Raw genomic sequence first — 27,832 nt, forward strand, 5'->3', positions numbered from 1 at the left:
TTACAGATAATTGTATGTGTGGGGTACAGAGATGAGGTAGTCGTTAAAAAAAGTCCTTGCAACGTATTATGTGAGTTGTTAAGCACATCTTTATTCCTGAACTTATTTAGGCTTGCCATAACTAACAAAGGGGTTGAATACATTTCAGCTTTTCATTTTTTTATTAACTAAAAACATAATTCCACTTTAAAATTATGGGGTATTGTGTGTAGGCCAGTGACACAAAATCCCACCACCTCACTGCCCAATCCCACTAACATACATCATGTCTCCATGTATCTCAGCCCATAGTTTTCCAGGCTCCGGAAGCCGGCTGACACCAGGGCCCCATCTCTCTGTCTCTGTATTTCTGTCACTGCGCCTCGAGTGTGTTTACACTCCAACCACTGTGTAAACGACTCTCCCTTGTCCCCCCAGCATCCAGAGGCGGAGAGAGACGCCTCATCTTCACAGTCCCCGGTCTGTGATAACACAGCCGCTGGCACGGCCGACCCCATCCCTGGCCCCCTATGTAAATATTTGTCATCTCCCGCAAACTGGAGTGGGCTTTTTCACTCCCTTTTGGAAAACAAACCTATTATTACTATGATTTGCTTCAGCAGAGGTAGGGTCATTTTACTGGAGGTTTTGTGTGTATACATTCATGTAATTCTGGAACCTTTAGTTTTTTTAAATTCCGAAATGATCTGGACTGGTACTGTGTCTGTGTGCCCCAAGTGGGTTTTAAAAGCAAATTCCCAGACTGTGCATTTTCTGACTGAACCTTAGAATAACTCGCTTCAGATCACGATGATAATCACAATATTGTAGCAGGAATGATAGCTTCTTGCAATTTTTTTTTACAATGTTAGAAGGTGGCAATTATTTAAATGCAGATTTAAATACATCAGCTGGAAAATGTGTTGCATGTGACACAATCACAAGCTTTTCTATTCCAATCCATTTTAGATTCAGTGATTTATTTCAAATGTTATGGTCATGTCGAGAGGACCTTTACAGTTAGAAAATGTCCCTCATAGTGTTTAATGAAAACAGCTATTTCTGTCAGTAAACTTTTAAGATGACCATTGCCAGCATAAGGTGTAAGCATGGCATGATACTGCGGGAGAAATCCAAACGTGGTCATTTTCCTGTTTTTTTATTTTTTTATACACCATTGAGTCATGTTCACCTGGTAAAATGTTGCTAGGGCATCTCTGCAGGGCTTGTGAAACAAATGGCAGGCAATTAAATCCCCTGACCCTTCCAATCTCCCCGTCACCCGTGACACATTACTAATTAGCGTCCACTCTGTCGAGAGGGGGGTCCAGGTGGGCTGCAGTGTCTCTGCAGCATGAAGGTGGGTGCACCATCAAACCATTAGAATGTGGACACACACACACAGCTCTCCGGGGCTAATTGGCTAGGGACACTATCGTCATCAGCAGCTCTATCTGTGCCTTCAAAGGAAACATGTTATTTTTCACTTTTGTATGTCCGAGAGACAAGGTGCAGCCGAGGAAAAAAATGGCCCAGCTCTTGAGTTGAGAGAGTTAGAGCTGCTCCTATTTTCCTCAAGAGCTAGGCCTATTTTCGTCATGTCGCTCCCAACTGATGAAATCAATCACATGATACCTTTTGAGAGTGTGACCTTTGACTTTGAGAGTAGCACCCCTCTTCATTAGGAAGCAAATGAGAGCATATCTCCTCTCCAAAGTGAGTGGGTTTGTGGGATAGATATTTGAACCGGTGAACCTCATCATTATGGATGATGTCGGAAATCTCTGCCTACAGCTTCCGATAATGCATCCCCACGTCACCGCACCGAGGAGAAGAGTGACAGGGCGGAGGACAATGTTGATTCCCGAAGTGCAAGAGTAGAGTTAGGATTTGGTTTACTGTGTGTGTGTGTGTGTGTGTGTGTGTGTGTGTGTGTGTGTGTGTGTGTGTGTGTGTGTGTGTGTGTGAGAGAGAAAAAGAGAGAAACATTTAGAAACATTTAGTAAAAGGGAGAATGCCTACACTTGTATTTGGCATTCTGTAGTGATACTGAAAACATGACACTTGTTTATATTTGAGTATAGTTATTTTAACCATTAACTCAATCAAACTGTAGATATTCTAATAGCTATATTCCAAAAGGGGATATATTAAATTATGTGTCATTGGATGATGACTCATTTCAGTCTGCCTCAGACAATAGTTTGGTGAAATCAGATACCACACCACTGCTGACCTCATAAAACAAATGGATGGTTTTCTTTAGTAAACAGACACACTCAATAGTGACTGATATTGAAAATACTCTCGATTGGAAACGTGCCTTCTCAATGGCACGACAATGTTTACCCAGCTCTGTGTTAAAAGCTGAAACTCGATACGTGCGGAAAGACAGAACAAAGGCAATGTTTGTTCCTATGGGTCAATAAAATTCATGATACCAGACAATAGATATACATCATCATCATCCATCATCACCATGGTCCTACAGTGATTCAGCTCTAAATTTGTCTCAAAGGCAGGCTTTGACTATTCAAATTGGATTTTTGTTTTTTTAAAGTTCGCACATAATGACGCTTCCTTTTAGCACCCAATAACCCAATGAGATTGGGGTATTATTAGAGCTCTTTGTCAACACAAGATGCAAAGCTTCCGGTAGTTTACCAAAGTTACCGAATCTTCAGTAATTTTGGTAATTATAAGAAAATCTATGGCACTCTCTTAACTTGTTTCATTAACTAGGCTATTTTCTCTTGAACCATATGGTCTATCTACTAGAAACTCATGGACAATATGGACACAGATATAAAATACTATATGGATACATTTTTAAAACGTTATTCAAGTATAAATTATTAAAGCATCTAATCAACTATGGCATGGGTGTCAAACTCATTCCACGGAGGGCTGAGTGTATGTGGATTTGAGTTTTTTCCTTTCAATTAAGACCTAGACAACCAGGTGAGGGGAATTCCTTACTAATTTGTGACCTTAATTCATCAATCAAGTACAAGGGTGGACTGAAAACCCCGCAGACACTCGGCCCTCCGTGGAATGAGTTTGACGTGAACTATGGCATTATATACTGTATTACACCCAACATTTCGACTTGGTCTTGGGTGTTTATGTGCTGGCTCGAAATAAATCAAAATACTAAGCATATATCTTTGATATCCTGCGTGTTGTCCCTGTGGATATATTTTTACAGTGACTATTTTTGGAATTAGTGCAGCAAACCTCTACTTGGAACAATTTATTATAATCTTGGCTGCGAATGACTTTTGTTTGAGCCTCATCACATATATGAATATATGAAATAATTCAATAAGATGATTTCAACATTAAAAAAATGTAATGACAAAGCTGTAAAACATTGTTCTAAATATTAACCATGTGATAAGGCCACAGAGGGTCAGAGATAATTAGACACTTGTAAAAATCTGAACTACCCAAAAGGGCCACTATAGATGTGTTGTGATAGACTACATAAAATCCTTGAAATATACGTAAGCTTCGAAAGTTTCCAGTAATATACCCTCCCTTTGCAACCCTAATCCTGATGCAATATCCAGATGACTCAGTATTTACCACGAATGCCAGATAGTCTAGAGTTTAGTGTAGAACAGCATTTCCTAAACTCAGTCCTGGGAACCCCAGGGGCTGCACGTTTTGGTTTTTGCCCCAGCACTAGACAGCTGATTCAATGAACTCATCATCAAGCTGAGGACCGAGTTTGGGAAAGCGTGGCGTAGAATATAGATTGGTGAACCTCCACCCCCTTGTTTACTCAAAGCAGAGGAGGGTGTAGTAGCGATCAACCTCTCAGCCTCCTTAACGCTGGGTTGATTTCACTCATCCGGAGAAACCCCTCTGGAAGCCTCCAGTAAGCCCACGTTCATTAGGTTCAATAAGCCTGAAGAGAAAGCACCCACTGGGCACAGACGTCAATTCAACGTCTATTCCACATTGGTTCAACGTAATTTCATCGATTCAACCAGTGTGTGCCCAGTGGGAAGTGTTTGGTCTGTTCGACCCAGTGATTAATGCAGTCTCTCCACCGAGGTGAAATAATAGGTTTGACTAACGAGTCCTAACACCACCGGTTATTGGTGGGTATTTGACCTCGCTCCCACACTATTGATTCTGAGATCCCTGGGTATTTTATTTGAAAACTTGGCTGCTCTTGGGGATATCAACTAAAGGCTAGAGCAGCATTGACGAGATCTCATTTCAGGAGCAATCAGACTATATGTTTTGTATGGATATGGAAGAATCAACTTGGTCTCACAAGAAACATAAATATTGTCTGATTCCGATTCGTAACAGACTTTTTTTTTTTTTTTTACAGTAAATGCAAGCGCACCAGGTTAAGTTTAGGCATGCTAGCGAGTGGTTAAGGTTATGGTTAGGCTAAAGTTTCGAAAACAAAAACACACCTAGATTTGAACCGTCTCGGCCCGTACCTGTGTGAGGATATCCGAGTATGCTTGTTTCATTGGAGTAGCAATATTGGGACAAGTTACAAATATGTGATACTATCTCTGTCATGACTACCCAAAGTAGATGTGCATGCTCTAAACCACTGGTCACCAACCAAGGCATTCCTAGTCGATCACCAAACATTTTTGTAAAAACCCAATAAAGCCTATTTTTTTGTATTTGTTTAGCGCTGTTGGAGGTAGGTGCACTTGATTCAGCAGCCCTAGCGCCGGGAAAACAAAATGTTCCCATTTCAAACCACTTCATGTGTCTGGAGGTGGAACTCCACCTACCCGGCAGGCTCAGGGAGCAAATCAAATGCACCTAAAGGCCTACCGCTGGCCAATCAGATAGCTCAGATCACTGTGTCTGCACATTTTCCTCGAGCCATAGACTGTAAAAAGAACCCTCGAACGCACAGCAAAGTTGATACGGTGAGATTTCCAAACATGTAAAACTATGACTAGAGAGAGACACAACGAAAACAGCAAAGAGCTGCTGTTTTTATGTGTAACTTCAAGTTCTTACTCAGCACTTTCAACACTTTGTTCAACATCTTTATAAACCATAAAATGTGCGTTCTCCCTACTTTCACACGCTACAACCAGCACTGCAGCTGCAATGAATGATTAGAGCAAAGTGTTCCGATAAGCTTGCGTTGTTATTATTCGTGGCTTGTGGCTTTTTTAATAGCGAGGAATATTTCACTTTCTCTGGTCATTGGAGTAACAACATGAATTGGTGCATGAGGCAGAGCAACTTAAATTTCGCACTCAGCTGGAAGACCGTGTCCCCTTTTCTCAGTGGAGCGAAGGAGGGCGGAGGCAGCCTCACCGCTGCTCCTCCCCTGACTGACCATCAGATGCAGGCCATCAGTCCATAAAAAAAAAAGCCAATTATTATGCTCACTTAGCTGTGCTACACAAGAAATATAACAAATGATCTATTACCAGTGTGATCATATACCTACATTTTTTTATATAATTTTTAAATGGTCTGAGAAGAACAACATTGGCAGGGCAATTCAAGCATAGTCAATATGCAGTGATAACGTATTGGGCCTATAGCCATCTGCCCAAACCTCATTGACACAGAACAGTTTTTAATTGGTTAATGTTGCATAGGCTTACATTTTTTTAAAGTCATTTACAAAAAAAATCAAAGAGGCAGATCTCGACTTGCATTTTGACTCAGAAAGTGATCTTGACTCAGAAAGTGATCTTGACCCAGGTTGGTGACCACTGCTCTATACTCACATTACCTGTGTGTGTTTGTGTGTGCAGCAGGATGCACTCGCTCCAGGTGGACTCGGTGCAGCGCTGGATGGAGGACCTGCGTCACATGACGGAGGTGGAGTGCATGTGCGTGCTGCAGGCCAAGCCCATCGGCGTGGAGGAGGACGCCCAGGGCGAACTCATCGTGGCCACGGGGGACCACGTGGCCCGCGACAACCTGCAGACGCTGCTGCGGCGGGCGCTGGTGGTCAGCACCGAGCTGGGCAAGATGTTCCAGCGGCTGGAGAAGGGCCGCTGGCAGCGGGTCCACAGCACCGCCGTCCGGGCAAACTGCCACGTGCGCTCGCTGGTGCATGAGTATAGCGCCGCTCGCAACACCCCCGCAGAGATGCAGAAGGTGAGGATGGAGGAAGGGTGGACTGGGCTGGTTGAGCAAGTGGAGGATGGAGGGGCGGTCTAAAACTCTAGGGAGAAGGTTTAGTGTTGTGGCACTGCCCATTGTCTATTCCACGTTGGTTCAATTGAATTGAATTGAAATGACGTGGAAACAACATTGATTCAACCAGTGTGTGCCCAGTGGGTGGCCTTCTTCTAGGGGGGATGAGAACCGGCTTTTTTTTTTAAAGGGGTTTAGCTACTTCCTACACTCACTTGTTTAACACCAAAGGAATTATAACTACGCACTTCCAGTGATCTTCTGTCTGTGTGATTCTACTGTATTTGCATTTGTTTGGCTCTTAGTCAGTAACACTAGAGGGACAAATGAATAAAGACTTCCGGGAATACTCTCTTGTACATTTGCCACATGTAAATAGTCCCTATTATAGGTCCCATACGCTATTCATGCCCAGAGCAAAATTCAGACAAAAATGATTTTAAAATGAGTCTCTGGGAGCCACCCGTCTGGTTCCATCTTGGACGGGCTGCTGAAGACACGAATTAGCCGCCACTGATGGCCCTTTCCCTAAAGCAGTTCATGCAGGTTTCCCGTCGAGTGGAATCACACTTGCACCGTATGATACGGAGTACACTCCATCCATTTTAAAATGATGATGTGAAGGTTCTGCTTCTGTTACAAATAGCTGATCATCCGCCTTGACTGGAGAATTACATTCGTTTCTGTTTTGTGTGTGTATGTATGTACTGTCTGTGTGTGCGTGTGGGTTTTCTACTGTCTGTGTGTGTTTGTCTGTGTGCATGTGGGTGTTTTACTGTCTGCGTGTGGGTGTTTTACTGTCTGTGTGTGGGTGTTTTACTGTCTGTGTGTGCGTGTGTGTGTACTGTCTGTGTGTGCGTGTGGGTGTTCTACTGTCTGTGTCTAATGTGTGTTTGTCTTATTGTAACTTGAAATGTGTCTCTCCTTTTTGAGTGCAGTATGAGAAGTCTTTGCTTGAGAAGTGCATGGAGCTGACCACCATAACAGAGAGGTAAAACATTCATACAAAACTCTTAATGACCTCTGAATATTGTCATACACATTTGAATACAGTAGCTCACTAAGTGTTTATGTTCAAGGTTTATCCAAACCATTGACCTCTCTTCTACAGATGCCTTCATACCGAGGATGAATTCTTCCTGAAGTCCATGAGGGAGGCCATTCACGAGATCCTCACTGATGTCAGCGATTCATTCAGCCACATGATTGACATGGCCCTGGCCAATGAGATCCAGGTATGAGGCTTTGACTACACCCAGAATTCTCTTTTGACCTACTTAGGCCATTGGCACACTGGGATTTAGATTCCTAGAATTTCGAATGGAGCCAATGCTTTCTCAATAGAAGTCACCCGTTGCCTGATGAATGACAACGGATGATGACTGTCCGACAAAAAAACGCATAAACTGCCAACTTTTGATGGGCAAAATCGTCAGAGAATAGTTGACTTGAGTTGTACCGTTGACGGACAGAAACGGACAATGACGTGTTCATGCCTTACTCATTCTTGATGTGGTTGATAGATAGCCACTCACACACACTCCACAACCAGACCCATTCCTGGCTAGCCCGTTAGTCTCCCTGATGTATTGTTATAGAGACTAAAAAACAAACCAGAACAGTTCAGGAAGGGTGAATACAAAGGTAAACATTTAAAGTCTATAATATAGCCGCCACTATAATATGGGATTACATCATTCCTGCATCGCTGGTTTAGATTTTTGTCTCTATTTGAATGATCACAATAGTGTGGAGTATGAACTGGTAATAAGGAGTTGCATACTGAGTTCAATAGAAAATGAAACCTGTATTCAGATAATGAAATGACGCTGAGTTTGTTGTATATAATATAGCATATAAACTTAACCACAGTGCTATACCACAATACAGTCATTAATTAGTGCTAATATTGATTTCCTAAAACTTCCTCCTTTCATTGCAATTTCCCTTGCTGCTTCCCTTGCTGCAAAGAGATGTCAATCTCAATGACCTTCGTGTGTGTGTGTGTGTGTGTGTGTGTGTGTGTGTGTGTGTGTGTGTGTGTGTGTGTGTGTGTGTGTGTGTGTGTGTGTGTGTGTGTGTGTGTGTGTGTGTGTGTGTGTGTGTGTGTGTGTGTGTGTGTCCCGGGGTCCTCTCCAGATCCTGATCAAGCAGATTGAGTCGTCAGACAGTGTGTACACCATCGGCAGTGCCATCAGCAACCTGCTTTCCCTCACTCAGGACGGCCCGCAGCTCTGCAGAATCATCGCCAAGGTGAGACACACCCCTCAGACAGGCCCACCCCTTCAGACAGGCCCACCCTTGTGTCTGCATACACACAGGAGGACCATTATGTGAGGGGATGATGGTCTGGGTCATTTTTATTAGGACACGCAACAGATTTCCCCACCCCCACAAAACATTATGCAACAGAAATAGAGCGTTTCTTATTGGACAAGTGCAAGTAGTCCCTCCCTGTCTCAGTCTATTTTCTTCTGTTTGGTGCCAAATGAACATGGCCCTGCTACATCCCCATGTTAACACAGTCCCACCTCTCTCTGCCATCAACTTCCCCATCCTTCCACATGAACCCCTGGCCCAATCCCAAACAGATCCCTATGTCCCTGTTCACTCTTCCTTGCCGATCGTAAAGGGGCTAGGGATTGGGCACCCACCCACCATAATAAGCTCTATAGCTAAAGAGTAATTTGCTCCAGGAGATAAGAGGGGACAGGCCAGACACTATGTCCATGTGGCCATTAGCCAACCAGACGCTTCCAGGATGCTCTTGATAAGAATTTTCCGGGTGGGAGACTGAGCCCCCCCCCCCCACACACACACTCATACACACACACCTCCCTTGTTGCCAGATGAGATCAATAGTGTCAGTTACCATTAGGACTGGGCATTGATCACACAGCCTCCCTGCCTCTGTTTTACCTATCAATCCGCTCTACCTTTCCCCATACAGCATCTCTCTCTCCATTCTGAGAACCCTCAGAGGGCTGGTTAAGAAATCATGGCTGCCAATGGGGCTAATGAGTACAGAGCACTAAACATCTGTTGGCATCTGAATGTATTACTCTGCTTTCTTTCTAAAGCCTTTGTCTCTCGGGTGTATAGTCAAGCTCCTCTGTCATCTTTGTGCTTTGGTAGCGCTGACATCCCCCTTCTTTTTGCTGTTGAATATCTGCCATTTGCCATCTATTTCCACCCCCCTCCGTCCCCCTACTTTCCTGGAACTGTTGATAGATGTGCTTTTAGTCTACGATATGCTGCATAACGGACTGCGATAAAGTCTGGCAGTGGCAAGATGAGACGCTCGATGCAGCAGGTCCGATGAATGTACTGGAACCCAATCAGGTGTCCAGTGAGCTAACTTGACTCCATGAGATGAGGGTGTGTGCGAAGCCTAGCCTGTTTGTTGGAGAGTCTGTTTTTAGCCTGGAGTATGTTACTGTATAATTAATTGTCTGTTGGTGTTTCAATCACCGGTGTTTAAATCCCCCCACCAACCATTATGTATTCTAGGTCTGCTCATTATGCACAGTATATACAGGCAGTGTTCACTCATGTCAATGCACACCCTGCTTCCTTGCCAGACTCACGCATGAGTATGGTCCTTAGCCTAAATATGAATTGAGCCATGAAAGAAAGACATTTGATTTAGTATGAGGAGAATAGACAGAGCTGCGTTTTGGTGCATATACAGTACCGGTCAAAAGTTTGGACACATCTACTCATTCCAGGGTTGTTCTTAATTTTTTACTATTTTCTACATTTTAGAATAATAGTGAAGACATCAAGCCTATGAAATAACACAGATGGAGTCATGTAGTAACCAAGAAAAGTGTTAAACAAATCAACATTTATTTTATATTTGCGTTTCTTCAAAGTAGATACTCTTTGCCTTGATGACAGCTTTGCACACTCTTGGCATTCTCTCAACCAACTTCATGAGGTAGTCACCTGGAATTCATTTCAATTAACAGGTGTGACTTGTTAAAAGTTAATTTGTGGAATTTCTTTCCTTCTTAATGCGTTTGATCCAATCAGTTGTGTTGTGACAAGGTAGGGGTGGTATACAGAAGATAGCCCTATTTGGTAAAATACAGCTTAAATAAGAAAAGAGAAATGACAGTCCATCATTACTTTAAGACATTAAGGTCAGTCAATCCTGAACATTTCAAGAACTTTGAAAGTTTCTTCAAGTGCAGTCGCAAAAACCATCAAGCGCTATGATGAAACTGTCTCTCATGAGGACCGCCACAGGAAAGGAAGACCCAGATTTACCTCTGTTGCAGAGGATAAGTTCATTAGTTACCAGCCAAGTAACAGACATATCTCAACATCAACTGTTCAGAGGAGACTGCGTGAATCAGGCCTTCATGGTCGAATTGCTGTGTCTTTGTGAGACGCAGTGTAGGTGAACAGATGATCTCCACATGTGTAGTTCCCACCGTGAAGCATGGAGGAGGAGGTGTGATGGTGGGGGGGTGCTTTGCTGGTGACACTGTCTGTGATTTATTTAGAATTCAAGGCACACTTAACCAGCATGGCTACCACAACATTCTACAGCGATACACCATCCCATTTGGTTTGGGCTTAGTGAGACTGTCATTTGTTTTTCAACAGGACTATGACCCAACACAACTCTAGGCTGTGTAAGGGCTATTTGATCAAGAAGGAGAGTGATGGAGTGAGATGGTTTGGGATGAGTTGGACCGCAGAGTGAAGGAAAAGCAGCCAACAAGTGCTCAGCATATGTGGGAACTCCTTCAAGACTGTTGGAAAATTAATCCAGGTGAAGCTGGTTGAGAGAATGCCAAGCGTGTGCAAAGCTGTCATCAAGGCAAAGGATGGCTACTTTGAAAAATCTCAAATATAAATGATTCCATATGCTATTTCATGGTCTTGACGTCTTCACTATTATTCTACGATGTAGAACATTTTAAAAATAAAGAAAAACCCTTGAATGAATAGGTGTGTCCACACTTTTGACTGGTATTGTATATTGGAGGGCTACAGGAAGAAGAAGTAAGACCACGTCATGATTTAATGGGAGTTCACTGTCTTGCTGTTTACCTTCTGTGGTTATGTACAGTATATGGATCTAAACGTCGGCCATGTCTGCAGATTCACAAATCTACATCTGGTCTCTCCTGCAGCCGTTTGAAACAAAGAAAAAGCTGGGGTGTGAAAGCATAATCTAGTTATAATTGTAGCACGCAATCGTCACGTGAGTCCTGTTCAAACCATGCGGGAGTTCCCACGGAGTTCAGAAACATTTAACATGGGAAGTTTTCAGATCCATTACTAAGATTACACCATGTAAGGACAGAGGCTGTGTTCTCTCTCTCGCTTTCTGACTCTCTTTGTCTCTCTCTCTTTTCGTCTCCATTCGCTAAAATGAATAATTAGGCTTCCCAGAGACAAACCATATGTTAACATGTCAAAGACAGTTTTATGGATAAATCCTGGATGAATCATGGATTCATTCAAACCTTGTGTTGGAGAGGCACCATTTACTTGGTTGATTTAGATGGAGTTCAGTCTTTTTGAACTCCATCAAATGCGACGGCCATGCAGCCTTTACATCATAAATGTAGATCAGCTGTTTCATGAGTTAGTCTCGTGCTATACTTCATACACTTGCATGTGTGGTAAGTCACCTGCAATGCCTTTTATTTCTGAATCCACTCTCACAAACACACGTCAAAACGCCATTGAGTTGTATAATGTGATATGAAAAATATTTAAATATACACATATAAAGCAATGGGTATACCTCTTTCCTCTCCTCAAAACATTTAATATTTATCACATGGGACTTCCTGGTCAAATAAAAGGTACAATTAAATTTAAAAAATTGATTAAACCTGTGAGGGCTAACATCAACAACTGCGTCACAGGAAAGTGATGAAACGATTACAGGACTCCTCCATTAGATTGAAAATAATAACTTGTTTAGGAGTTTCGCTCTTTAGAAGATTGAATGAAGAATGCTGCTCGGGGATTGGCTAAAATGTTTGGTGCTTTGGTTTTCTAGGGAATGTATTGCGTGGGCAGAGAAGGTAAGAGTGTTTAGGGTGTAGGGGCAGGATGATTAGCCACTCCAGGCTTGGCTGTGTGGCTCTATCTGTGCATGAGACATACCACCACCTCCTATAATGGGCCTTATTAGGATAATGGGGGTAGTTACAGGACCTTGTCTTGCAGGTAATTCTATCAATCTCCATGGTGAATAGAATTCTGCCAGCAAGTGTTTTTGTGAGAGGAAATGGCAGAACGTGGAAATGACGGACTGCTTACGTTTGCTTACCCTAATCTGCAATGCAAAAGACATAAACAACCATTATAGGAAGCATATCAAAACCTTGTGCTCAGACCCTTGAACATATCAAACCCTTGTGCTCAAAACTTCACAAGAGAATAATGATTAAATAGTCATTTGGATAGCTTGTCAGGTTGGCAAGCCCACTGATAACTGTCGGCTTGAATACTCAGCCTTGTTGGGTAATCCATTGTTAGCCAAAAGTGTCCAATGGACTAGCCATCTTGTTTTATACTGTTGGCTAGCCTATTGGAAGGTTTGACCTAGCACAATGTGTTCTGTTTCTTAGTTTGTCTGTTTGGCTTGAGGGACTATCAATTTGACATAAGCCCACGTTAGCTTGTTTAGCACTGAGCATTGTTTGCGATGCTAATGATGCTAATGGTGTTGTTTTTGTCTGTACACAGGAGGGCGCTGTGATGGCCCTGTTTAAGATCTGCCGGCAGGACTGCTTCAGCGACCTCTACGCACATGCCCTGAGGACGGTGGCCTCCATATGTTGCGTGGAGGAGGGCATCAACCAGCTAGAGAAGGTACTGTAGTGCAGCGTTTAAACATGTAGACACTAGCGCACACACACATTCAGAGGTTGGTACTCACCGATGTGGGCAGTGGAATATGTCCTGCATGCACTCCAGAAAGCTGCGCAGGTGCTGGGTGGATGTGTGGTTGGACACCACTACTGGTGTCTGATACACAAACAAAAGGATTTACACAGAAACATATGGATGCAGATACAAACTGACACACATACAGTACCAGTCATAAGTTTGGACACACCTAGGCCTCCCGAGGGGCACAGTGGTCTAAGGCAATGCTAGCAGTGCCACTAGAGTTTCTGGGTTCGAGTCCAGGCTCTGTCGCAGCCGGCCGCGCCCGGGAGACCCATGGGGCGGCACACAATTGGCCCAGCGTCACCTGGGTTAGGGGAGGGTTTGGCCGGCAGGGATATCCTTGGCCCTTTGCACACTAGCGAATCCTGTGGCGGGCCGGGTGCAGTGCACGCTGACACGGTTGCCATGTGCACAGTGTTTCCTCCCACACATTGGTGCGGCTGGCTTCTGGGTTAAGTGGGCATTGTGTCAAGAAGCAGTGCGGCTTGGTTGGGTTGTGTTTCGGAGGACGCGTGGCTCTCGACCTTCACCTCTCCCGAGTCCGTACGGGAGTTGCAGCGATGAGACAAGACTGTAACTACAAAATTGGGGAGAAAAAGGGGTAAAAGTAACAAAATAAATAAATATTTTAAAAAAAATAAAAAATGTATATTTTGGACACACACACTCATTACAGGGTTTTTCTTTATTTTTACTTTTTTCTACATTGTAGAATAAGAGTGAAGATATCAACACTGTGAAATAATACATATGGAATCATGTAGTAACCTAAAAAGCGTTAAACAAACCAAAATATATTTTATATTTGAGATTCTTCAAAGTAGCCACCCTTTGCCTTGATGACAGCTTTGCAGACTCTTGGCATTCTCTCAACCACCTTCATGAGGTAGTCACCTGGAATGAATTTCAATTAACAGGTGTACCCTGTTAAAAGTACATTTGTGGAATTTATTTCCTTCTTAACGCGTTTGAGTCAAACAGTTCTGTTGTGACAAGGTAGGGGTGGTATACAGAAGATAGCCCTATTTCGTAAAAGACCAAGTCCATATTATGGCAAGAACAGCTTAAATAAGTGAAAACGACAGTCCATCATTACTTTTATGACATTTCAAGTACTTTGAAAGTTTCTTCAAGTGCAGTTGCAAAAACCATCAAATGCTATGATGAAACTGGCTCTCATGAGGACCGCCACAGGAAAGGAAGACCCAGAGTTACCTCTGCTGCAGAGGATAAGTTCATTAGAGTTATCAGCCTGCTTCGCAGAGCAGCCCTGCTTCACAGAGTTCAAGTAACAAACACATCCCAATATCAACTGTATAGAGGAGACTGCGTGAATCAGGCCTTGGCCCAAGCAAGTCTCTTGGACCGGTGGAAATCTGTTCTTTGGTCTGATGAGTCCAAATTTGAGATTTTTGGTTCCAACTGCTGTGTATTTGTGAGACGCAGAGTAGGTGAATGGATGATCTCTGCATGTGTAGTTCCCACGTGAAGCATGGAGGAGGAGGTGTGATGTTGTGGGTTGCTTTGCTGGTGACACTGTCTGTGATTTATTTAGAATTCAAGGCACACTTAACCAGCATGGCTACCACAGAATTCTGCAGCGATACGCCATCCCCTCTGGTTGGTGCTTAGTGGGACTATCATTTGTTTTTCAACAGGACAATGACCCAGCATACCTCCAGCATACCTCCATGCTGGGCTATTTGACCAAGAAGGAGAGTGATGGAGTGCTGCATCCGATGACCTGGCCTCCACAATCACCCAACCTTAACCCAATTGAGATGGTTTGGGATGAGTTGGACCGCAGAGTCAAAGAAAAGCAGCCAACAAGTGCTCAGAATTTGTGGGAACTCCTTCAAGACTGTTGGAAAAGCATTCCAGGTGAAGCTGGTTGAGAGAATGCAAAGAGTGTGCAAAGCTGTCATCAAGGCAAAGGGTGGCTTACTTTGAAGAATCTAAAATATAAAGTATATTTTGATTTGTTTAACACTTTTTTTGATTACTACATGATTCCATATGTGTTATCTCCTAGTTTTGATGTCTTCAGTATTATCCTACAATGTAGAAAATAGTAAAAATAAAGAAAAACCCTTGAATGAGGTGTGTCCAAACTTTTGACTGGTACTGTACATCCATACACTAAAACGTTTGTACTAATAAGCAGCAGAGGATAGGCAGACAGGCAGACCAGACAGTCAGACCAGACATACAGGCTGAGAGACAGACAGACACAGACTTCTTTCCAGTGGTCTGCTGGAGTGAGAGCTTCGGTGGGAGATGTTTAGTCTCCCTGTGGGCAGGTATAATGCTCCACTAATACACACTGGGACTGTAGGCCTCACACACGCATGGCATGTTTTCACGGGGGCGCAAGTTTATTTTCACAGGTGAAAACATGCTAACAATGAGAGTAGCGGGAGACTTGGCCACGTGAGCGATGCTCGCTGATCAGGAGCTCACAGAGATCGTACAAAGGAGCGTTTATTTCACTGCTCACCATGGGCTCTTTGCAGGTTGATTTATGTAACGTTGCGTTTCAATTTGCTCTGCAAGCAAGAATTTGAGGTTGGTAAGAGACCACTGAACCTAGACACAGTTGACGGATAAATGTGTGCGTGTGGTGTGTTTGAGTGCGTAACGCTTTTCGACCTATATAAACAGTATTTTCTGTGTTTTTTCCCCCTTCTTTGGAGAATAAACAAAAAACACAAAGTATCTCAACCCAGTGGCAGCCATGAAAGACAAATACAATCCCATTCACTGATTAATGATGCCACACCGGCGTCTGTGTTTGCTCAAAGAGCAGCTTGGAGAACGGAGGCAGTCGGGTGTAGAAACGCCAGACAGAACAAGAACGACAATGGGCCCCAGATTAGATCCAATGCCTCCGGGGGGGAACTGTTGCTGAAGTTGATGCTACGAACCGAACGCAAGCCATCGCTCAGCCGCGACAACCACACCTGTCGCAGTTGCCTGGTGATGGAGGAAAGGGACTGATTCCCACTTATTATCTCATTGGTTGGAAACTGTTTGTTTACGTCTGTTGGGGCATGTGGTTAAAACAGTAAGAGCTCTATTCAATACGTATCGTGGAAGTTCAGCGTTACAGCTTGATTGAAATGTAAAGGCAATGTTTCCGCGTTCGCGGAGACTGCATTCACGGTAAACACTGCATATGTCGCCTCAATCGGAAATTACCTTATCATTTCTGTTGCGCAATCTGCAATGTTTCAGCGAAACAGATTGAATAGAGCCCTAAAATATCACAAATGATCACGATGAAGTTTAACCTCCATGGTCGTGGAGCTTGGTTGAGTGTCTACTGCACTAGGAGACAAAATTCACACTGACAAAAAGTACATAGTATTTGGGCAGCTTAACTTCTGTACAAAGTTATTATATATGCCCCTTTCAAAAAGTAGGTAGTAGACATTTGTTATTAGGCTACAAAACTGTCATAAATCAAGCCATGTGAGTGTCTTCTTCCATACGACGAGAAACAATTTTAGGAAGAGACCCTGAGTAGACCGAGGGCAAAATATGAATGAGAAGTTAATCTCAGTGCAGAATATTGCTGAGAAAGACGGGAGTTAAGAGGTGGATTGTTCTGCGTCAATGGGCTGTGTTGGCACACTGGTGACGGATTAGGAGCCAGAAATATGGAGTTGTCCTATCATGAAGCTCATAGTGATGGTCTTCAGGAAATGACTCTGACAGGTGAATCTATGATGGATAATTCGTATGAGCTCACTCAAACAATTCTACTCAAACTGAGACACAAAAGCAAAAAGTGCCAATTATTTCATGTTTTTCTGTTTGCGTGCTCTGTATTGTAATATGCTCGCTACTCTTACAGACTAGACCTTCAAATTCTTCAAAAGGCAGAGTTATACAGGTTATTTGTTTTAAGGTAATATCTTGTGCTAATATTAATACAAATATTTTTTTTCTTCCACAGTATATTTGGGCACTAATATATCCTAGGTCACTGGCACCACTGCTCAGACGCAAGGTCAAAAAAGTTTAGTGTAGCAGTGGGAAGCGTACCAGAGTTTTGTCTGTACAACATTGCCACCATGTGGATAAAGATTTTATTTCCTAACCTGGATGAAAAAGTTCACTGCATAGACAGACACTCCTCATTCGACTCAACTTCCTTGGGTTGACGCGCACTCTCTCACACACACACCCAAGTTTGCCTACCCCCACCACACCACACAACACACACGCATACATACACATACCCACCCACCCACAACCCTCGGTCATCTTAAACAATGTCCAATCAGAATTAAGATAAAAGCAGGGCAAAGACATCCAGATATTTTGGGGAGGAATTTACGGCACCTGGTATTCCCAGGCGTTCTCCCTTCCAGCAGTGGTGGAAAAAGTAACAAATGTACATACTTGAGTAAAAGTAAAGATACCTTTATAGAAAATGACTCAAGTAAAAGTGAAAGTCATCCAGTAAAATACTACTTGAGTAAAAGTCTAGAAGTATTTGGTTTTAAATATACTTAAGTATCAAAAGTAAATGTAATTGATTAAATATACTAAAGTATCAAAAGTAAAAGTATAAATCCTTTCAAATTGTATAAATCCTTATAAATCCTTTCAAATTGCAAACTAGACGGCACCGTTTTTTATTTATTTTTATTACAGATAGCCGCGGGCACACTCCAACACTTTGACACCATTTACAAATGAAGCATTTGTATTTAGTGAGTCCGCCAGATCAGAGGCAGTAGGCAGTAAGGGTGTGAATTGGACAATTTTTCTGTCCTGCTAAGCATTCAAAATGTAACAAGTATTTTCAGGTGTCAGGAATGTAGTGAAGTAAAAGTTGGCAAAAAATATAAATAGTAAAGTAAAAGTACAGATACCAACAACAAAAAAACGTACGTAGTACTTGAACGTATTTTTACACCACTGTGTCCCAGTACTAACCATGCCCGACTCTGAACAGGCGTGTTCAGGGTGGTATGGCCACCAGCTTATTTTTGTTTCCCCCCTTTTCTCCCCGAATTAGGTTCCTTGGCTCAGGAAGAGGAGAAGGGCGAGTCACGCCTCGTCCGAAACATGACCTGCCTGGCCGCCTACTTCTTATCACACTGCTCACTTAACCCGGATTTCAGCCGCACCAATGTGTCGGGGGAAACACTGTTCGACTGACAACCGGAGTCAGCTTGGAGTGGTGTCGTTTAATTGTGATGGCTTTATAGGCAGAGCTACTAAGTCTCACCCGGGTTGACCCCGACACTTAACTATCTGTCTGGACCGCCTACAAATATAACTACTATAAAGGGATTCTTTGATTAATCAAAGGCGCCTGTCAAATCAATGAGATGCTCGGAGCTTGTTACATCATATGTGGCTCTGTACATGGCCAGAGATGGGCAGTATTTCTGTTACCTGTATTTGAAATATGTATGTGAATTACTTTTGAGTATTTTGTCATTTGTATTTCACCGGAATGAACTAGAATCCAATGTATGTTGTGACAAGATACTTTTGAAACTTTTTGAGACCTGTAATTTGTATGTTCAAAATACTTTTCTATACCATTTCTTTTTATTGCAATTTTCCTTTTCACTCTACATTGGTATCAGAAGTCTGATGGCACTATGTTGTGATAAGAGTATCAGCTAAATGACCAAAATGTAAACATTAATACTTTCAAAGCATGCTGGATATTATTCTAATGACCTCCGTCGTCGAAACAAGGCCAAATGCATGTACAGTGCATTCAGAAAGTATTCAGACCCCTTGACTTTTTCCAAATTTTGTTACGTTACAGCCTTATTCTAAAAACAATTATATAGTTTTTTCCTCATCAATCTACACACAATACCTCATAATTGCAAAGAAAAACTGTTTTTTAGACATTTTTGCAAATGTATATAAAACAAAACACTTAACTATCACATTTACATAAGTATTCAGACCCTTTAATTAGCACTTCCTTGAAGAACCTTTGGCAGTGATTACAGCCTTGAGTCTTCTTGGATACGATGCTATAAGCTTGGCACACCTGTATTTGGGAAATTTGCCATTTCTTCTCTGCAAATCCTCTCAAGCTCTGTCAGGTTGCATGGGGAGCTGAATGCACAGCTATTTTTCAGTCTCTCCAGAGGTGTTCGATCTGGTTCAAGCCCGGGCTCTGGCTGACACACTCAAGGACATTCAGAGACTTGTCTCGAAACTTCTCGTGCATTCTCTTGGCTGTGTGCTTAGGGTTATTGTCCTGTTGGAAGATGAACCTTCGCCCCAGTCTGAGGTCCTGAGTGCTCTGGAGCAGGTTTCTCTCTGTACTTTGCTTCGTTCATCTTTTCCTAGATTATGACTAGTCTACCAGTCCTTAACGCTGAAAAACATCCCCACAGCATGAAGCTGCCACCACCATGCTTCACCGTAGGGATGGTGCCAGGTTTAATCCAGACGTGACGCTTTGCATTCAAGCCAAAGAGTTCAATCTTGGTTTCATCAGACCAGATAATCTTGTTTCTCATTGTCGGAGAGTCCTTTAGGTGCCTTTTGGCAAACTCCAAGCAGGCTGTCATGTGCCTTTTACTGAGGAGTGGCTTCAGTCTGGCCAATCTACCATAAAGACCTGATTGGTGGAGTGCTGCAGAGATTGTTGTCCTTCTGGAAGGTTCTCCCATCTCCACAGAGGTACCTTGGAGCTCTGCCAGAATGACCATCGGGTTCGTGGTCACCTCCCTGACCAACACCCTTCTCTCCCGATTGCTCATTTTGGCTGGGCGGCCAGCTCTAGGAAGGGTCTTGGTGGTTCCAAACTTCTACCATATAAGAATGATGACGGCCACTGTGTTCTTGGAGACCTTCAATGCTGCAGACATTTTTTGGTACCCTTCCCCAGATCTGGGCCTCGACACAATCCTGTCTCTGAGCTCTATGGACAATTCCTTCAAACCTCATGGCTTGGATTTTGCTCTGACATGCTCTGTCAACTGTGGGACCTTTTATAGGGGTGGCAGGTAGCCTAGTGGTTAGAGCGTTGGACTAGTAACCTGAAGGCTAAAGGTCAAATTCCCGAGCTGACAAGGTAAAAATCTGTCGTTCTGCCCCTGAACAAGGCAGTTAACCCACTGTTCCTAGGCCGTCATTGAAAATAAGAATTTGTTCTTAACTGACTTGCCTAGTTAAATAAAGGTCAAATAAATATAGACAGGTGTGTTTCCAAATCATGTCCAATCAATTGAATATACCACAGGTGGACTCCAATCAAGTTGTAGAAACATTTCAAGGATGATCTATGGAAACAGGATGCACCTGAGCTGAATTTTGAGTCTCATAGCAAAGGGTCTGAATACTTATGTAAATAAGGTATATCTGTTTTTTATAAATTTGCAAACATTTCTAAAAACCTTTGTCATTATGGAGTATTGTGTGTACATTTTTTAAATACATTTTAGAATAAGGCTGTAACGTAACAAAATGTGGAAAACGTCAAAGGGTCTGAATACTTTCCGAATGCATTGTATGTAGGGCTTAAAAATGATAGAAGAGTTGACCATGGCAAATACAATATGTGGGTATGGGGCTAGGCTAATGTGTGTGTGTGGAATGTGTTATGTACTGAATTCCCTCAGATAAAGTTTGATGCAGTGTAGTCAAGTACTTAAGTAAAAATACTTTTGGGGTATCTGTACTTTACAATTTATATTTTTGACAACATTAACTTTTACTTCACTAAATTCCTAAAGAAAATGATATACTGTACTTTTTACTCCATACATTTTCCTTGACTCCCAGAAATGTTGAATGCTTAGCAGGAGCGGAAAATGGTGCAATTCACGCGCTTATCAAGAGAACATCCCTGGTCATCCCTACTGCCATCTGGCGGACTCATTAAACACACATGCTTCATTTGTAAATTATGTCTGAGTGTTGGAGTGTGCCTCTGGCTATGCGTAGAAAAAACTATAAACAAAAACAATGGTGCCGCCTGGTTTGCGTAATATAAGGAATTTGAAATGATTTATACTTGTACTTTTGATACTTAAGTATATTTTAGCAATTACATGTAATTTGATACTTAAGTAGTATTTGACTGGGTGACTTTCACTTTTATGCAAGTTATTTTCTATTACTTTTGCACAAGTATGACAATTGGGTACTTTTTCCACCACTGGTTTGATGTCATTGAACCAGTTGCTACGTTGTCGTGTTATCCTTATGTTTAGCATGAGATGTTTTGACATAACAGAATGTGCTTGTCGTTGCGTGTAATGTGTCAATCCTTCTATACTCTAGGTGGATGGGATCCTGTGCCTGGCTGACATCCTGACCGATGAGAACAGTGCTGAGGCGGCGAGGGCAGAGGCAGCGGCGGTGGTGGCCCAGATCACCTCGCCTCACCACACCTCCACCCAGCACTTGGGCAGCTTCTTAGAGAGCATGCAGGACATCGTCACCGCCCTCATCAGTGAGTGCATGGCTGCTGTACTTCAGGGCTTTGATATGGCCACAGGTCCTTGAGCTAGATCATTATTCATTCTGAAACACTTTAAAAGGCCCACACTTTAACACGAAAAACAAGAGAACGGCAGCTAACTTTATCCTGGGACGGGGCTGCAGAAATGCGACCACTCTCAAATTCATAGACGGAGCGATGAATGTACGGTCAAGATGAGGTTGAGATGATTTCCGGAGATAAACGTGTGCATGTGCTTCTTCCAGAGTTGTGCGAGAGTGCCTCCTGTGGTGAGGTCTTCCTCCTGGCGTCTGCTGCCCTTGCCAACATCACTTTCTTCGACAGCATGGCCTGTGAGATCCTCCTCCAGCTCAACGCCATCCACATACTCCTCCAGTCCTGCAAAGACCGCCAAAGAGTGGATACTCCCTACTCTAAAGACCAGGTAGAGGACACACTGATCCATAGCTAAAATGTGTTGAGCGTGGTCAAATCTCTGGTATAACAGGCCCTGTTGACTGTGGTCCTTTTTAGGTGGTGACCATCTTGGCAAACCTCTCTGTTTTGGAGCAGTCTTCATCTGAGGTCCTGCAAGAGAAGGGTATGCAAAAAACAACGTTTTTACCAGTATTTGATATCTCAAGTTTCAAGTGTTATTAGTAATATGTCCAGGATACACATGGTATGTACAGTTCAATGGAATGTTTACTTGCAGGTTCCTTCTCAACAATAAGAAATATAAGAATATGAACATAAAGTAAATGGCTCAGTAGAGTAAAATAAACATTTGAGCATAAGTATAATACAGGAAGGCACTGAATGAGGATGACTTCACAATTAACATCTCCACACGTGTGTTCACTGGTCATGATGGAGAAATGGATTAATATCAAATTATTGCAGATAAATGACAGAATCACACAGGATAGATAAAGGGAAAACCCCATCCATTGTATTGCAGTTATAATCCTCAAGATGGCAACGTAAACCCACATTTTTGTCATGTTGCCTGCTTCTTCAACCCTATTAGTTTTGTCATCTGACCTGTTGTTGTTTATGTTATGTATTGAGCCCTTGTCTCTGTGTTTGTCTATTTTTTCATATTCTGTGTGTTTTGTGTCTACGTCCTCTTACGGCAGGGCCCATGAGGCAGGATTAGGCGGCCGCCTATGGTGGCAGATTGACGAGGGCGGTATTTTCCAAGTTAATTGACATAGACGCACCTCTAACAACACATACAACCTCACATAATTCTGCCCCAAAACAATTTCTCTCAACCAGTGGCATTTGGGTCTTTGGTGAGCGCTGATGCTGCCCTGTGATAAGCAGTGCACACTTTTTATTTCATGCACGTTTCTCCGATCAAATAGCCTAAATAGAGCACAAACAGGTCAAAGTAAAATGGATAATAAGGAATGGACAATAAAGATACTCACAACTGCTGTCTAGGAGTTTCAACTCATGGGCTAAATTGTCATGAATCAGTGGTTTCAAGTTTGCATCCATCAATTTTTTACGAGCTGATCATAGCGAAAAATAAAATACTTCTTAATTTCCCTCTGTGTAAACACATTGCAAATAAGCTCAGGATAACTCCTGATAAAGTTGGGTAGCTGATATTCAGAGCTTAAATAGCCAAATTGATTAGTCACAGAAATCAGGTATAATAAAGCCAATGCAACTGCCTGTTTTACAAATGGTGGGCTTACCACATGGATGGGCATTCATAACATTCCATTATGGGCTGATACCACGGACTGATGTCAACATAATTTTGCTTACTGGGACTATTCTAGATTTGCAGGGTATAGGAGGGCTGCAATTTTTGGCCTTGCCTATGGTGGGAGAACGGCCAGTAGCGGGCATGGTCTACAGCAGTGCCCCCAAGTTTTCTGAGGCAAAAAATATGTTTTTTAAATGTTGTTGTTGGGCATAAAATACTGTAAAAAACCCAGGAAATCAGCTCCAAGTGATTTTAATTTAAGAAATCTGTTCCCAAGTATTACCACGCATAATAGAGACACGGGATCGTATACAGATGTAAACAAGGTCTGAAATGATTATGTTTTAGTCAAACATTATATCTGTTTGGGCTTCTTGCGGTCAATTTGCAGTCTACAAATTATTTGTAATTATGTTAATGCTCCCCGACCATCCACTCAAGGAAAAAATCTGCCCGCGGTTGAATTTAGTTAATGATCCCTGGTCTACGGCCTTTGACTGTCTGTGTTGTGTGTCTACGTCCTCTGACTGTGTGTCTGTTGTTTGCTAGGTATTGAGAGACTGCTCCAGCTGCTGAGCGAGAAGCCATCTTCCTCCAGTCCATCGGAGGGCGCGGCGTGCGAGCGGGTCCAGCAGAAAGCCGCTGTCACACTGGCCCGTCTGAGCAGAGACCCGGACGTGGCCCAAACAGCCATCCAGCTGCAAGGTATAGGCCATCGCTCTGGGGTCAAGTTTCCCCTAGGTACAGATCTAGGATTAGCTTCCCCTCCCCCAATCCTACATTTCACAATTAGTGGGGGAAATTATAAACTGATTCAAGATTAGTGTCTAGAGGCAAGTTCCCCCTACTTCATAGGCCATCGGCTTCTCTGCTACCTAAGCGTATAGCATTTAGACCACTCTTTTGGCCTTTTACATTTTAGTTGCATTCAAGATCTCAACTGTGATGACCCCACTTTTGAGACAGTTCCCTCTAGAGGGATATCTATTTATAGAGACTGATTTACTAGAGGAAATTCTTACCTTTCAAGCCTTTTTTGGCTCTCTTAGAGCTCGATTCAATCCATATCGTGGAAGATCTGCGGTATAGCGTGATTGAAATTTAAAATCAAAGCAAATCAAATCACATTTTATTGGTCACATACACATGGTTAGTAGATGTTAATGCGAGTGTAGCGAAATGGTTATGCTTCTAGTTCCGACAGTGCAGTAGTATCTAACAAGTATTCTAACAATTCCACAACAACTACCTAATACACACAAATCTAAAGAGATTAAATAAGAATATGTACATATAAATATATGGATGAGCGATGGCCAAGTGGCATAGGCAAGATGCAATAGATGTTATAAGATACAGTATATACATATGAGATGAGTAATGTATTGTGGCAGACGGCAGGGAGATATTGTGGCAGACGGCAGGGAGAGGTGAGGGGAGTGGTGATTGAAGGGAAATAACTTGCAGCCCGCTGGCTCCACCCCCGAGCCATATATGGACTTCCTGCCCCAACGAGGCGAGCCTGTGGATCATTAAGCCAGGGAGTGCTTAGGGATAAAAGAGGAAGCGGCCTGCACAAAGGGGCAGAGAATGGAGAGGAAAGCGTATGTTATGATGAGTGTGAGATGAGTGTGAGATGAGTGTGAGATGAGTGTGAGATGAGTGTGAGATGAGTGTGAGATGAGTGTGAGATGAGTGTGAGATGAGTGTGAGATGAGTGTGAGATGAGTGTGAGAAGCTGCGCAGGCTCTCGGCAGTCTCTCGGCAGTCTCTCGGCAGTCTCTCGGCAGTCTCTCGGCAGTCTCTCGGCAGCCTCTCGTCCCAAACCCAGTAGGTTTATACTGAAGCTGATGACATCGAGGCTTACCTCCAAGCCTTCGGGAGGACGGCGGCTAGGGAGAAATGGCCCCATGAGCAATGGGCCATCCGGCTAGCACCCTTCCAGTCAGGCGTGGCACAGAAGACCATCAGGATCTGGCGGCTGACCAGGAGACGCATTACGAGGGGCTGAAAAAGGAAATCATGCGCCGGTATGGTTACACCCTGATTAGCAGGGCACAAAGATTCCATGATTGGGCGTAGGATCCTACAGCATTCCCCCGATCATAAATGCATGATCTAATTAGACTGGCCAAGAGCTGGCTAACTGCTGAACCACTGACGCTCACGACCATTGAGAAAGTGGTCATAGATACATTTCTATGCTCTCTCCTGTTCAAAGCCAAAAAGTTAGCAAGCCAAGCTAACCTGCAGAGCGCAGATCAGCTGGTGGAACTGTTGAAAGGACAACAGGTGGCTTTGGAGTTCCTGCACAGCGGACAATCACAGAAGGCGGAACCCTCCACTCGCCTGAAGGAGCGGAGGACCACGCCGGGACCCCGGGCAAGGATGGAGGGGACAACAACAGCCAGCTCCCCGAGACGACGCCCTTCCTGGACAGCAGGAAATGTCCTTCGGCCTCAGGGACAACGGCAAAGGGACAACACACAGGGCCAGTGGGAGTCGTCCCGAACCTGCCTGTGCCGGTCCTTATTGGGAGGGATTTCCCGATGTTCCACCAACCGTGGACCAGTATGTCCGGAGACGTGAGGAACTGAGGGAACCAAAAGCCGGAGAGGTGGGAGGGAGGGACGCCAGAAGGAGGGATGCCCAGATGTGTGGATTCCAGGAAGTGGACCCCCAGGCGTCAACAGAACCCCTCTCGGAGGGCGACTCGGGTGAAGCCAGACTGGCGGGTGAGGTGGCGAGTCTGGAAGACATGTTCCCGATGGACCATGAGGATGGCGCCAGAGCTTCTCTAGCGGTTCGGCACGGCCCAACTGGAGGATCCCAACTTGGCCAGCGCTCTTTAGCAGGTGACCGTGGTGAACAGAAAACACATGGAGGTGGTAAATCAAATCACCTACCCCCATTTTTCAATAAAGAAGTTGCTATATCAGGTTGTGAAGAATGACGAATGTATGGAGTTGTTGTTGATGCCCCATCCCTTTGTACTATCTGTCCTGCAGTTGGCGCACTCCCACCTTCTTGGGGCTCACCTAGGGGTGGAGAAAACCTTAGACAGGATCAAGGCATGATTTTACTGGCTGGGGGTGAAGAGAGCAGTGGAAGATTACTGCCGCAGTTACCCAAAGTGCCAGCGAGTGGCGACTAAACCCCACTTCCGATGTTCCTTTCATTCCCATACCCATTATTTCAGTCCGTTTTCAGCAGGATCGCAATGGATCTCGGGGGACCTCTACCCAAGAGCAACCGAAGGCACCAATACATCCTAGTGATTCTGGAATATGCCACCAGGAACCCGGAAGCCATTCCCCTGCGCACCATGGCCACCAAGGGAATCGCTCGTGAGTTGGTTACACTGTTCTCCCGAGTAGGCATCCCCGACGAGATATTGACCGACCAGGGCACCCCGTTCATGTCGCGAATCATGAAGGATCTATGCAAACTAATGAAAATGGGAACAAAGATATTCCATTGTGGAGAAAGAATGTCTAGCGATCAAGTGGGCACCTGGTGAAGCTGAAATATTACTTATTGGGACGGCACTTCACCCTCGTAACGGACCATGCACCACTAGTTTGGATGTTACAGAATAAGAACAGCCCCTGGTTCCTATCCTTACAGCCCTTCGCTTTCTCTGTCGTACACTGATCAGCCGCAGCCCATGGATATGCCGATGCCCTCTCCAGAAGGGATGCTCTAGGGAGCTGGACCACCCCTCCATCCCGGAGCTGGGGGAGGGGGGGCAAGGAGTGATGATTGAAAGGAGATACCTTGCTTGCTGGCTCCACCACCTGAGCCTTATATGGACTTCCTGCCCCAACGAGGTGAGCCTGTGGATCATTAAGCCAGGGAGTGCTTGCGGATAAAGGGGCAGAGAATGGGAGAGGGTGTGAGAAGAGATAACTAGCTGTCTGATTACCCCCACTGTGTACCGAACCGGTTTGGCTGAGGACCCGAGTTTTAGGATTACCCCTGAAGAATGGAACGGACCACGAGAACGGACTGTGGACTGTGAAATGGTTGGTGAATTCTCCCCTTTTTCCCAAGGTGCCAAACTCCCCATTTGCATTCTAGTTGTGCTCCTTGTGCGTGTTTGGTTATTGAACTTGGTGACGTGGACACCCCACACCCTTGAACCTGCTACAATATGTAAACATTGTTAAAATGTCATTATTTAAAGTGACTAGTGATCCATTTATTAAAGTGGCCAATGATTTGAGTATGTATGTAGGCAGCAGCCACTCAATGTTAGTGATGGCTGTTTTAACCGTCTGATGATCTTAAGATAGAAGTTGTTTTTCCAGTCTCTCGGTCCCAGCTTTGATGCACATGTACTGATCTAGCCTTCTGGATGGTAGCGGGGTGAACAGGCAGTGGCTCGGGTGGTTGTTGTCCTTGATGATCTTTTTGGCCTTCCTGTGACATCTGGTGCTGTAGGTGTCCTGGAGGGCAGGTAGTTTGCCCCCAGTGATGCGTTGTGCAGACCGCACCACCCTCTGGAGAGCCTTGCGGTTGAGGGCGGTGCAGTTGCCGTACCAGGCGGTGATACAGCCCAACAGGATGCTCTCAATTGTGCATCTGTAAAAGTTTCAGGTTTTTAGATGACAAGC

General features: G+C 43.9%; 1 protein-coding gene across 1 annotated transcript in view; it reads left to right on the top strand.

The window, feature by feature from the left end:
• The window catches only part of LOC139530320 (protein inscuteable homolog), a 95,973-nt gene that overhangs the window by 61,103 nt on the left and 7,038 nt on the right, over positions 1–27,832 (top strand). The window contains exons 3-11 of the mRNA XM_071326616.1: positions 5,742–6,090; positions 7,068–7,120; positions 7,241–7,364; positions 8,269–8,382; positions 12,850–12,975; positions 21,334–21,505; positions 21,760–21,938; positions 22,028–22,094; positions 23,766–23,921. Of these exons, the coding sequence (XP_071182717.1) occupies positions 5,742–6,090; positions 7,068–7,120; positions 7,241–7,364; positions 8,269–8,382; positions 12,850–12,975; positions 21,334–21,505; positions 21,760–21,938; positions 22,028–22,094; positions 23,766–23,921 (1,340 nt within the window). The remainder of the gene's footprint in view (positions 1–5,741; positions 6,091–7,067; positions 7,121–7,240; positions 7,365–8,268; positions 8,383–12,849; positions 12,976–21,333; positions 21,506–21,759; positions 21,939–22,027; positions 22,095–23,765; positions 23,922–27,832) is intronic.

This window comes from Salvelinus alpinus, chromosome 9 (genome assembly GCF_045679555.1).
Source record: "Salvelinus alpinus chromosome 9, SLU_Salpinus.1, whole genome shotgun sequence".
Taxonomy (NCBI): Eukaryota; Metazoa; Chordata; class Actinopteri; order Salmoniformes; family Salmonidae; genus Salvelinus; species Salvelinus alpinus.